The sequence below is a fragment of the Emys orbicularis genome, chromosome 13 (genome assembly GCF_028017835.1).
Source record: "Emys orbicularis isolate rEmyOrb1 chromosome 13, rEmyOrb1.hap1, whole genome shotgun sequence".
NCBI lineage: Eukaryota > Metazoa > Chordata > Testudines > Emydidae > Emys > Emys orbicularis.
In genome coordinates, this window is record NC_088695.1 from 11769254 (window position 1) to 11782393 (window position 13140).

At 50.5% G+C, this 13140-nt stretch overlaps 1 protein-coding gene across 1 annotated transcript; it reads left to right on the top strand.

Moving 5' to 3' along the window:
• The first annotated feature begins 4294 nt into the window (after nucleotides 1-4294).
• LOC135887923 (zinc finger protein RFP-like) lies at nucleotides 4295-12707 on the top strand. The gene is made up of 7 exons (XM_065415724.1): nucleotides 4295-4711; nucleotides 6540-6635; nucleotides 8368-8598; nucleotides 9779-9801; nucleotides 10467-10582; nucleotides 11199-11228; nucleotides 12193-12707. Exons 1-7 carry the CDS (start codon nucleotides 4295-4297, stop codon nucleotides 12705-12707), a joined length of 1428 nt encoding a protein of 475 aa, XP_065271796.1.
• The last annotated feature ends 433 nt before the right edge of the window (nucleotides 12708-13140 follow it).

Genomic DNA, 13140 nt, shown 5'->3' on the forward strand with positions numbered 1-13140 from the left:
GGTGTCTGTTTGAATGTTGTGATCTTCAAAAACCCTGTGCCGTAAATGAGAAAAAGCTACACTGGCACAGCTCAGGCGATGCTGAATTTCTGCATCAATATCTGCCTTGGTTGAAAGATGACTTCCAAGGTAGAGGAAATGATTGACATTCTCCAGTGCCACTCCATTGATTTTGATAGATGGTGCATGTAATACCTCATTTGGAGAGGGCTGATAGAGCACTTTAGTCTTCTTGATATTAAGAGTGAGACCAAGACATGCTTAAGCATCAGCAAACACATTTAAGATAGTTTGAAGATCTTTCTCAGAGTGGGCAAAGATTGCGTTGTCATCAGCATACTGAAGTTCCACAATAGATGTTGTGGAGATCTCACTCTTGGCTTTCAGCCTGCTAAGCCTGAACAGCTTTCCGTCCATTCTGTAAACGATTTCAATGCCATCTGTAAGCTTTCCAGCAACTAGGTAAAGAATGACAGCGATAAAAACCACAAACATGGTTGGAGCGATGATACAGCCCTGTTTTACTCCTGCTTGTACTTTGAAAGGTTCGCTCTGGGAGCCAGTGCTGCTCAGAACAGTCGCTTTCATGTTATCAAGGTGGTGATCCATGGATAGGTCCAGCCTTAGGTAACCAGGAGCTGACCCTTGGCTCTGATTCCTGACCTCTGATTTCAGCCCCAATCCTTGACTCCAGCATCTGGCTTCTGACTCCAGTTCCGACCCTGGGCTCCCATTCCTGGCTCTGTCCCTGGGCTCCCATTCCTGGTTCCTGGCTCCTGCTCTGACCACTAGGTCAGCCCACCCACATGCTGCTCACTAATATCAGCACTTCCAGCTAGAGAGAACAACAGAGCCTTCACTGAGCTGTGTGCCGCACCATTGGTCCGGGGAGTACTTGCTGCTGATTGTCAGAGGCCCTAGTGGGGAGTCTCAGATTCATCTTGATCTGTTAACACAACCTGCCTTGTCTACACTCAGATTTTAACTTGGCCTTGTGAAGATGAGGCCAAAGAGAAACTAGGGGTAAGGCAAAGCTTGCCACTGCCGGTGTCTGTCTTTCACATGCTCTGAGGCTGGGACACCCAGAGCAGTCCATGCTCCACACCTCTCGAGCCAGTGGTTTTCACTAGCGTGAAACTCCTACTGAAAGATGGGCAGCAATCATGAATATGATCACAAGTAATATGTTATTTAAACACAATGTTTCTCTCTAGGTGGGAGACAAGGAATTCGATGTCCAGTCCCTACAGTCTGTCAGCTTTTCCTAGCACTAAATTCATATGAAAAGATGAGATTGAAGGGAGAAAAATAACAAATAAAATACATAGTAGAACCTCAGAGTTACGAACACCTCGGGAAGGGAGGTTGTTCGTAACTCTGAAATGTCCGGAACTCGGAACAAAACGTTATGGGTGTTGCTTCAAAAGTTTACAACTGAACATTGACTTAACACAGCTTTGAAAACTTTACTACGCAGAAGAAAAATGCTGCTTTTAACCAGCTTAATTTAAATGAAACAAGCACAGAAACAGTTTCCATCCCTTGTCAAATCTTTTTTTAAACTTTCCCTTTATTTTTAGTAGTTTACGTTTGACACAGCACTGTACTGAACAGTATTTTATTTTATTATTATTTTTTTTGTCTCTGCTGCCTGATTGCGTACTTCTGGTTCCAAATGAGGTGTGTGGTTGACCTGTCAGTTTGTAACTCTGGTGTTCGTAACTCTGAAGTTCTACTGTAATTAACTTTAAAATGCTATAGTGTCTAGGAAGTGGATCTCTTGTGTGGACTGGTCCAGGCTGAGGTTGTTGGTGGGGTGGAAATTGTTGAAATCCTGGTGGAATTCCTCAAGGGCCTCCTTCCCATGGGTCCAGATGATGAAGATGTCATCAATGTAGCGCAAGTAGAGTAGGGGTGTAACACGGCTACCACTCTGAAACCGTTAAAAATGCTGTTTCTTTTGAGGTGCAAGAATGGGGATGTTACAGGGGGACAAGTTTTCTCCTGAAGAGGTGAAGAGTCTCAAGTTTTCTCTCTGACACACATCTTTCTGAAAGAGACTCTGAGATCTGACAAGGAATCTAGGAGGGGAAAGTGAGTTGTGTTTCTGTGCAGGTCTGTTTTGACTGCAGTCCTGGGTTGTGAACGCATTATGTGTAGACATATCTGAGCTAGCTTTAATTTAGTCGGCTTGGGTCCTGGAGCAGTCAAACTGTAGCAGCCTGAGGGGTACAAGCACACTCCAAACCCTGGATAACTAGTCGCAGGAATAGCCCATGCTGAAGTGTGCGCTGCTGCAGCGTCATAATGCTTTGAGATACCTGAGATAGCTAGCTAAGGGCACGTCTACACTTGCAAAGTTACAGTGCCGGCAGTTACAGCACTGCTCAGAAAGCGCTGAAGGAAAACTGCTGTTGTGTGTTCACATTGACAGCTGCCTGTGCAATAGCGTGTTCACACTTGCGGCACTTGCAGCGCTATTCAGAGCGGTGCACTCTGGACAGTTATCCCACAAAGAAAGCACCTCTTTCTCTTTTGCTGCTAAGACTTGTGGGAAGGCGGAGGGGGTGGCGGGGCATCCTGGGTCCAGTCCCAATGCCCTGTGATGCATTGCTTCAGCAATCTCTGTGCTTCCGTCTGCATTTGGCACCATCTTTCAACAGTTTGTGTATTGCGCGCTCTGCCTCTTCGGTCTGCAGGAATGGATCCTGCACTGCTGACCAATATGCTGCTCGCTCTCACTAACACGTCATGAGTGGCAGTGGAGTTATTCCTTAAACTACAAAGGCAAGAGGAGTGCGACATTGATCTCGCCACACATAATAGCTATGACATGAGATTGCTTGTGGCATTCACGGAGGTGCTGATCACAGTGGAACGCCGCTTTTGGACTCGGGAAACAAGCACTGAGTGGTGGGATCACATCATGATGCACGTCTGGGATGATGTGCAGTGGCTGCAGAACTTTCGCATGAGGAAAGCCACATTCAAGTGACTGTGTGATGAGCTCGCCCCAGTCCTGCGGTGCAAGGACATGAGAATGAGAACTGCCCTGTCACTGGAGAAGTGCGTGACGATTGCACTATGGAAGCTGGCTACTCCAGACGGCTACCGATTGGTTGCAAACCAGTTTGGAGTGGGAAGTCGACCGTTGGACTCGTGTTGATGGAAGTGTGCATGACATGATCCATGACATGGGTGCTTCAGTGCAATGGTATTACAAATAATCAATCATTATGATCTGACATGTAAACAATTCAGCATCCCATTGGCCTTAGAAACAGTGCCCACCCCGAACAGCACCAGGCTGCCCGAGACAGCGAGGGCAGGAGATGCTGATTTGTAATAGTGCATCCCGGTCCATTTCCAATGTATCCACATTCAATGGATGTATCATTCCATCCACGTGCAGAGCAGCCGGTGGAACTAGCTGCATCTGCAGAAGCGTGTCCAGCCAGCGCTGCCTTCCCCCTGCAGCTGAATTCCCTTTCCTAGCTCCTGTTTAAACACCACACCCGCTCTCCAGTCTGGCACCAAATCTCCTGGAGTCTGCACCGAGTTCCCAGCCTCAGAGACCCAAAGTTTCAATGCCTCCACTGCGAAAAAAGGAACAAAATTCTGCGGTACCTCCGAGTCTCCCCCAAATAGTTCCCCCACTCTCTGCAATAAGAAACCCAGTGCAGTCTCGAACACTGTCCACGGCAGGAAGCTCTGCCCTGGATTGGACATTTGCAAGTCACGGCCCTTGGAATTAAGGTTGTAAATCAGCGTCCTCAGCCTCACACAGACTGAAGCAAACCACCGAGTTGCTGCATTTAAAATTAACCCCGGCAGTAACCCCGTAAGGGAATCAGAGGTGTGCACAATGCTGCACTGCAGCCCATGGTCCATCCAGCTGCTGCTCGGTCTGCCCCGGCCTTCGACACAAGGGCACAGCCCTGCCTGGGAGAGCATCCCAACACTGAGAAATCAGATCTGCTGCAATGAACAAAGCCCTGCCCAACCAGGGGGTGTGTGGATTTGGGAGTCAAATAATAGAATTCAAGGCAAGTCTTCACTTTTTTGAAACCAGTGACAGTCTCCCTAACCTGACTCTGCTTTTTCCCCTGAGCACTCTTCCCAGCAGAGAGAGGGTCACGTTTCCCATCAGAGCCCCCAGGGGCTGGGAGAACTCACAGGCACAGCTGATTCTAGCTCAGCCAATGAGACAGAGCCAGGAAGGGAAACACCCAATTCCTGTCCCAGACGGCTGGAAATTCAAACTAACTTTTTGTTACCCTTCCCGCCAGGAGCCATGGCTGCAGAGAGCCCTGCAGAAAGACTCCGGGATGAACTTACTTGTTCCATCTGCCTGGAGTATTTCCAAGAGCCCGTGTCTGTCCATTGTGGGCACAACTTCTGCCGGGCCTGCATCAGCCAGTGCTGGGGGGAGTCGGAGCCAAACTTCTCCTGCCCCCAGTGCAGAGAAACTGCCCAGCAGAGAAACTTCAGGCCCAGCAGGGAACTGGCGAGAGTTATCGAAATAGCCAAAGGGCTGAGTTTCCAGGCAGCCAAAGGCTCAAGAGGGGAGCAAGTGTGTGAGAGGCACCAGGAGGCTCTGAAACTGTTCTGCGAGGAGGATCAAACTCCCATCTGCGTGGTGTGTGATAAATCCAAGGCTCACAGATCTCACACGGTGGCTCCCATAGAGGAGGCTGCCCAGGAATACAAGGTAGGAAATCTCCGCCCAGCATCAGTGTTTGTACCTGCGGGGGTTTTCAGATCTATTTCCAGGCCCAGAGTACAGCTGCTCATACAGACACCATGTAGCCTGCGGCCATAACTGGGTTCCCAGGCTTTCCTGGTGTTTGGGTTTCCTTCTAGTGTCACTGGAACTCCTCATGTCCTGCTGTCATAAAGGATGGTTTGTTTTTGTTTTTTTTGCTAGCTACAGTGTTGTGATAAAGATTTTTAATCTTACACATGGATCTCTGCTCTGACTTGAGGACTAATTTCCATGGGTGGGTGGGGAAAAATATTCATTCTCTTGTGATGCCCTTTTCCTCAGCTAATATTTCTGTTCCAACACACGTTCGTGCTGAGCGGGACACACCGGAACCAGCACTGCCAGCCTCCACCATTCTAAAATCCTGAGATCTTTGAAAAGATTCAATCAGACTCTGGGAATTGATCCTCCCACACTCTGCTTCATTCATTTCAAACCAACAGAGAAATAACTTGATTCTTGGTCCCCAAAAGATGCTGGTGGATGCGAGGTGAGGCAGGGGTGTAGTCAGAGCTCCTGACTGGTGGACAGACGATGAACAATTTTTGGAGCAAACGTGACACCATCTGTTTTACTAGGATCAGCAATGTGAGAGCAGAGTTGTAGGAAAGAGATCTTTACTGAGCACTAGAGCAGCGGCGGGCAAACTTTTTGGCCTGAAGGCCACATCAGGTTTCTGAAATTGTATGGAGGGACGGTTAGGGGAGGTTGTGCCTCCCTAAATAGCCAGGCGTGGCCCAGCCCCCTCCCCCATCCAACACCCCTGCTTCTCGCCCCCTGATGCCCCCCCCATCCACCCCCCCCTGTCCCCTGACCGCCCCAGATCCCGTGCTCCTGACTGTCCCCCCAGGACCTCTGCCCCATCCAACCACCCCTTCTCCCTGACTGCCCCCAGAACCTTTGCCCCTGACTGCCCCCTGCCGCCCCATCCAACCCCCGCTCTCCTTCCTGACTGCCCCTCCCGGAACCTCTGCCCCCATTCGACCCCCCTGTTCCCCGCCCTCTGACCGCCCCAACCCCTATCCACACCCCTGCCCTCTGACCACCACCCCAAACTCCCCTGCCCCCATCGAACCCCTCCCTGCCCCCTTACTGCGCTGCCTGGAGCACTGCTGACTGGCGGCACTACAGCCGCGCTGCCCAGAGCACCAGGACAGGCAGCTGTGCCACCCGGCTGGAACCAGCCATGTCACCACGCAGCACAGAGCACCGGGTCAGGCTGTGGTTCTGCAGCTGCGCTGCCCAGCAAGAGCTTGTAGCCCCGCTGCCCAGAGCATTGTGCCTGTGGCGCAGTGAGCTGAGGCTGCAGGGGAGGGGGAACAGCAGGGGAGGGGCTGGGGGCTAGCCTCCTGGTCCAGGAGCTCAAGGGCTGGGCAGGAGGGTCCTGCGGGCCAGATGTGGCCCAAGGGCCATAGTTTTGCCCACCTCTGCACTAGAGTTTGTGATTGGTAGCCAGGGCCCAGTTTGTGCTCCTTGCCCCCAGGTGTCAGAATGAACTAGCTCTCCTCTGCTACTTGCTGCTTTCCCCCAGTTCCTGCAGTGTCCGTGGCCTGGCCTGTGAGTTGCCATGTGGGTGCTCTCCCGGCCTGCCTCTGGGTTAAATAAGCTGGAAAGCTAAATCTGTGCAGCAGCGTTATTGCTGGGGGATGCAGGGTGGGGGGAAGTGAAACGTCAAAAGAAAAAAAATTGTTTGGCGGGGGGAGGGGAACTCATTGCTCCTCAAGCTCCAAAAGAAAAAAAATTAACACCCCCCCCCCCTTTTCTCTTTGCCCAGGAACAATTCCAGACCCGACTGCAGGCTCTGATGGAAGAGAGAGAAAAGCTCCTGGGATGGAAACTGACTGGAGAGAAGAGAAGCTCAGAATACGTGGTAGGTACCCAGTGTTGTTACCCAGCAGGGCCGTGGGGATGAATGTCAGTGTGGGAGGTTTGTGCGTCTCTCTGGGGCCGTGTGCTGCTGGTTGGGGATCGTGTGTGTCTGTCTCTGCTCCCCTCTGTGAGCTGGAGTGGAACTGAGACTCCTTGCCTGGCTCTGGGGCAGATTCCCTAGGAGCTTCGGGCAGCTTTGGGGCAGGGCAGATGCTGATCGAATCCAGCAGCAGGTGCAGCCTGTGCTCCCCTCTGCTCAGGATGGATGGGATGTGGGGTCATGGCCCTGCCTCCTCCCTTCAGCTCAAGCAGTGCCAAGGCTGCCTTAATGGTCCATCCCCAGCTATCAGAGAGGCCTGCTGGGCTCAGCTTCAGGCTTGATCTTTGTCTGTGTCTGCACACACTGTCTGTTTCACTCTATGCGATGTAGTTGAAGCCATGTCGGTCCCAGGATATTGGAGAGACAAGGCAGGGAGGTGAGAGCTTTGATTGAACCAATTTCTGTTGGTGAGAGGGACAAGCTTGCACACTGCCCAGAGCTCTTCTTCAAGTCTGGGCTGGAGAGCTCTGGGTGGCTTGAAAGATTCTCTCTCTCACCAACGGAAGTCGCTCCAATCAAAGAGATCACCTCAACCCCTTGTCTCTCTCTCTTTGTTATAGATGAGCACTAGAGAATCAACAGCTGAGCGACAGCCAAGCTCTCATGCTAAGCGCTGATGGGTTCAAAGTGCTCTAAAACTCACCTGCATCCTGACGTTGTCTTGGAAAATCACTGTGCCCCATCCAGGCCTGAGACAGGGTTATTGGGCCGATTCAGGAGTCATGTGGCTAAGGGGATGCAGAGGTGAAGGGCTCAGACAAAAAGAACCTGACATTCAATTTGTCTCCCATTCTTAGAACTTTTCTGTGCCCGCCTATGACTCAGATCATAGCACTGATCAGCCCCAACTGAGCTGGGTCTGATTGGATTTCACCTTGGCTAGCGACCGGCACCCAGGGAAGCAGCACCTTAGAAGTTATTAAAAGGCTTTCAGTCTCTGTAAATATGCATACATCTTGGATACGCACATGGGAAAGTGATGTGAGCATGCTCCAGGAGCGGTAGCAGGCAGCTGTGGAAAGGGGGCAGAGTTAAGGTTGGGTGGGAGTGTGGTGTGGGAGGTGCATTCCCTTGTTTTCAGAGCTGTGTTTGTCTTCGCTTCATTCTTGATTTCATGGTATAAGTTTATGGCCTGGGGCTGCACTAGAGATCCTGATCTCTGCACTAACACAGTTAGTTTTTAGAGACTGAATTCTCATGTCTCTTCAGAGGTGCGGCTGAGCATCCTTCCGGGGCATGTGACTATCCGGAGCTTCCTCAGTAAAACTTGAGAGTTTTGGTTTGTTTTCTTATTTTTAATTTTGTTTTCTTTACCCCGTTCAGTCTCTCTCAGGAAGTCTCTGCGAATGTACCTCTGAATCCTGCCCTGTCTACCGCTGAAAGGACTGAGATTGTCACAGGTCACTGATCACAACAGAAAGAAACCATGGCAGAGGGGAAGGGAATTTAGGGTGAGGTGGGACTTTCTAGGAAAATCTTCTCTCTGGGCAAATGGGGAAAGTTTCTGTCTGCTTTTGAGGTGGTAAATATTTAGAAATTCCCCCTCCTGCTCACACAGGGCTGTGTGAAATCTCCCCTGCCTGTCGGTGTGTCCTTGACGTGCCCTTTCCCTGTTTGTGCCTCATCTTTACAGGGAAAGACAGAAGCTGAGAGAGAGAAAATTGTGGCTCAATTTAAGCAGCTGCACCAGTTTCTGGAGGAAGAAGAGCAACTCCTGCTGGCCCGACTGGGAGAGCTGGAGAAGGAGATTGTGAAGCTGCAGGATGAAAATATCACCAAACTCTCCGCGGAGATTTCCCGTCTCAGCGAGCTGATCAGCGAGATGGAGGGGAAGTGCCAGCAGCCAGCGAGTGAATTCCTGCAGGTGAGACCTCAGAGCCTTGGAGATATTTGGGAAATGGATGACCGGGGAGACCCATGTGGCTTGGCGTGCAGGATCCTAACACTACAGTAGAACTCCCTGTTTCTAGTTTTTACATAGGAATCCTCTCTCTCGCTCTCTCTTTAATGGTACCTCATTTTATTGTTATGAACTACTGTTAAAATGTGAATTCTCTGGTTTATGATCACTTCCATTTGCTTCTGTTTTATTATTCTCTTTTGTTTTATTAGTAATTTGATTAGGGGTATGGAACAGCTTCCATCTGAGCAGAGATTAAAAAGACTGGGACTGTTCATCTTAGAAAAGAGGTGACTAGGAGGGGATATGATGGAGGTCTATAAAATCATGACTGGTGCAGAGAAAGTGAACATGAAAGTGTTTTTTACCCCTTCACATTACACAAGAACCAGGGGGTCACCCAATGAAATGAATAGGCAGCAAGTTCAAAACAAACATAAAGATGTGCTTCTTCATAGACCTCGCAGTCAACCTGTGGAACTCATTGTCATGGGATGGTGTGTACGCCAAAAGTATAACTGGATTAAAAAAAGAATTTGATAAGTTCATAGACGATAGGTCCATAAATGGCTGTTAACTAAGATGGTCAGGGGCACAACCCCATGGTCTGGGTGGCGCTAAAGCTCTAACTCCCAGAAGCTGGGACTGGGGATGGATCTCTTGACATTGCCTGTTCTGTTCATTCCCTCTGAAGCATCTGTCAGAAAACAGGACACTGGGCTCGATGGGCCGTCAGTCTGAGCCAGTATGGCCGTTCTTGTGTTGTTAGGGATTGAAGGATCCTTGGAGAGGGGCCCCTTTGTAGGGTTTAGATTTTAATGGTCTTTTTTACAGTGTTCTGGGTCCATTTCTGGCCCACATCCCTGCGGGAGCGGAGCCCGTTAATAACACACATGAATTCATCCATGCTCCTGATGCAGGGAAATAATATTTAAATAATGTGATCCCCGTTTTACGGAGAGAAAGGGGGACTCTGTTTTGGAAATCATCCCAGGCCAGCTGCTGTTCTCCCCATGACACCACCAACACCCCTGAACCAGGATCACAGTGTGGCCCACCCCAGCCTCTTCTCCACCAGCCGACTTCCTTCTCGTGGTTATCACTCGTAAACTGAACTCTTTGTTCTCTGTCTCCCCCCCTCTAGGACATCCGAAGCACCTTGGGCAGGTATGTAGCTCCGTCTCGCTCTCAGGGACACGTCGCTGTGTGGGGGAGGGGCTTGAGCCCCATGTGAGGCCCACATCTCCTCAGGGCACCACGGCCAACTGTGCAGAGCAGGGTCACCCCTCAGATCCAAATCTCCCCTCTGCTGACTTTACTCCAGGGATTGATACTCTTTATTCGAGACGCTGAGATGATGAAACATGAGGGCAAGTTAATAGACCAGAATAGATCTGTTAAATCTCTTGTGTCCCGGGGCACGGGAATATGGACCCTTCCAGATCAGCAATGTTCAAATATGTTCAGTTTGTGTCCGTCTGGCGCCCTGTGTGAGGTGATTTGGGGTTAGTGGTCTCCATCCATTTCTGACTGGGCAGGTGTCCACACCATAAATCTTAGCGGAGTCAACGCAGCTTGTTGGCCCATCTGCCTGCTCCACTTCCCCTCGATGTCGTCTCTCACCAGGTCATGCTGGAAACAAACTGGGCCGCTGTGGGTAAAGCTTGTGCTGCCATTGCCTGAACAGTACCTGCTCTGAGGCCAGGATACATAGAATAATCCAACCTCTCGGCCCTGCAGTCCAGAAGTTTTCCCTGGCATGAAACTGATCTGAAATACGGATAAAATCGTGATTTACAATCAATTAATTAGAGAATTCTGTTTCTCTCCAGGTGCCAGCAGGGGAAATTGCAGCAGCCGGTGGAGATTTCTCCTGATCTGGCAAAGAGACTTGGTGATTTTACGCAGAAAAACATTGTACTAAAGGAGACTTTGAGGAAATTCCAAGGTACTGAGCAGGGATTGAAAAAGGAAAATGGAGTCTGATCTCTGTGAATGTTGGAGGAAACGGGCTGTGTCCAATTAGCTGCGAATGTAAAACCCAATTTAAGAACATGGAAGAAATATAGACAAAGTTTTGAATTAGCTAAGAAATCTTTCCCCCGAGATATAAGATATTTATGGAGGAACAACAATAGTCCAAATGTGATTAATTGTCACCTTCCTTGCCCTAATTCTTGAGGACTGCAAAGTACTTGGTTGAGAGAAACTCTGTGCTAATGCAAAGGGCTCCGTCTTCTCTTCCTGAGTCTGTTTCATTCCAGTCTGACCTGTCTAGGAATTTTCTCTTGTAGAAAGGCGAGAAACACTAAATGCCACATAAGCCGTGTTTATAACCATGTTATTAGTGCTGAAAGGGTCCATAAGCCTGATACTGGCCCACCTCCATATGGACGAGTTTTACACTATGTGTGTCTCTGTATTTCTCTCTCTGGGTCTCCCTGCCTTGTCCCCTCTGTTTATGGCCCAGAACTAAAGCACAGTTATTCTGATTAATTGTAGAAATCCTGCATGAAACATAATTTTGATACCATGAAATCTTTTTCTCTCCCTCTCCTCCCTAGACGCTCTGATGTTTGAACTGCAGACAGCGAGTAAGTGGATCTCTGGCAAAAGCGGGTAGTGGAATGGGTGGGGTTTTAGATGGATTGAGTGAAAAGGACAGTTTGTGTTTGTGGCACTGGATTCACTTGAGGAAGAAGCTTCTTAGATCAAACAAAACAGAGGCCCCCATCCATAGAGTGAGCACTGCAAGGTAGGGGGCTGGCCTTAAGCACTCTAATATATTATTAACCCTTTAATTGGTGTACAGTGTTTTGATTGAGTGAGGGCTCTGACTCCTCCATTATGCTGAGGGGGTGGGTGCCTGGTCTGACCCGCCCTCGGTGTGACCATAAGACATCGCTCACTTCTCTGTCTCTCCCTGTGAGTCCCATCTCTCCCTTCCCCCTGGGTTCTTGGGTTGCCAATTAGGCCCCTCCATTTTCTCTGTCTTTGGGAGGTCTTCCATGGACACTGTCTCCTCCTCTCGCATTCGCCATGGGCTGGGGGCCCTGCCCTGGTGTACCCACCAACTCCCCCCCACCTCCTTCCACCCAGGGCTACTGCCTCCTCCCCTTGTCCCAGCTGCACTGGGGTTTGTGGTCCCATCTCTGCTGCCTCCTTGATTCCCTCTGACTGGGGGTGTCTCCCCAAGAGGCGGCTGAGGCTGATGCCCCTTCGGTCCCACCCCAGGCTCTGCTGCCTGCCCCGCCCTGCCCTGTCCCTGCTGCTGGGAGTGGGGAGCCACAGCATAGGGAGCAGGAAGATGCAGCAGGGGAGGAGATGGAGATGCAGAATCTGCAGCTATAACTGCACCTCTAGGCCCTGGGAGGTGGGAGCCGCAGTGAAATCCCTGCTCAGCCCCAGCACAGAGGCAGCTCCCTGAGACCCAGAACAGAGAGGCAGGAAATCAGGGAGGGTCCCAGCCAGGACGGGGCTGCTGGGGAGTGTGAGAAATGGTCCCATGCTCCCCAATGGCCGAGCTCTGCCTCTAATGCTCTGATTCTCTCTCCCCAGTGACTCTGGATCCAGACACGGCTCATCCCCAACTCGTCCTGTCTGCGGATCGGAAAAGTGTGAGACTGGGAGACACATGGCAGCAAGTGCCCAACAATCCTGAGAGATTTGACGCTGTGTTCTGTGTGCTGGGCTCTGAGGGATTCACCTCGGGGAGACATTGCTGGGAGGTGGATTTGGGGGATGGGCAATGCTGGGCTGTAGGGGTGGCCAGAGAGTCTGTGAGGAGGAAGCGGGGGTTGAGTTTTAACCCTAAGGAGGTGATCTGGGCTGTGCAGTGGCTGCATAGGGATCAATTTCAGGCTCGCACCTTCCCTGAGACCACAGTGTCACTGGGCCGGGTCCCCAGCAGGATCCGGGTTTGTCTGGACTGTGACGAGGGGCAGGTGGCATTTTTCAGTGCTGACAACAAGGCCCCGATCTTCACTTTCCCACCAGCGTCTTTCAATGGGGAGAGAATCCGCCCTTGGTTCTGTTTCTGGGACAGTGAAACCCAGCTGAGACTCTGTTCCTGATGCACAAGGTTATCTATCCCCCTGCAGTCCATGAAATGGGCTTCTCTAGCTTCTGGCACCCTCATTACTATAACCCTGGAATCTAAAGTGGGCTGGTGACCTGTTCTCCCCCCCTCCAAAAAACCAACCAACCAAAACCACCCAACCCTCAGGGACATTGACCAGCCTGTTTGTCACTGTTCTCTATGATCCCGGAGGACTCTAGCATTCTGCCTGGTCAGAGAGCAAGAGGAGGAGTCCTGGGTGAGGGAGGACAGTACAGGTGGCAAATCTTTGGGGCACGGGAGGGGCAGGAGAAAATGGCTAATCTTCACTTTTGATGAGTGTTTTCTAGAATTTAACAAAGTTATTTTTATATCAAGCCCATGGAGGTTGTGTTTTATGGTTCCCACGCTCATTGGCTGCTGCAGGCGTTTTTGTTTTTTCACCAAGT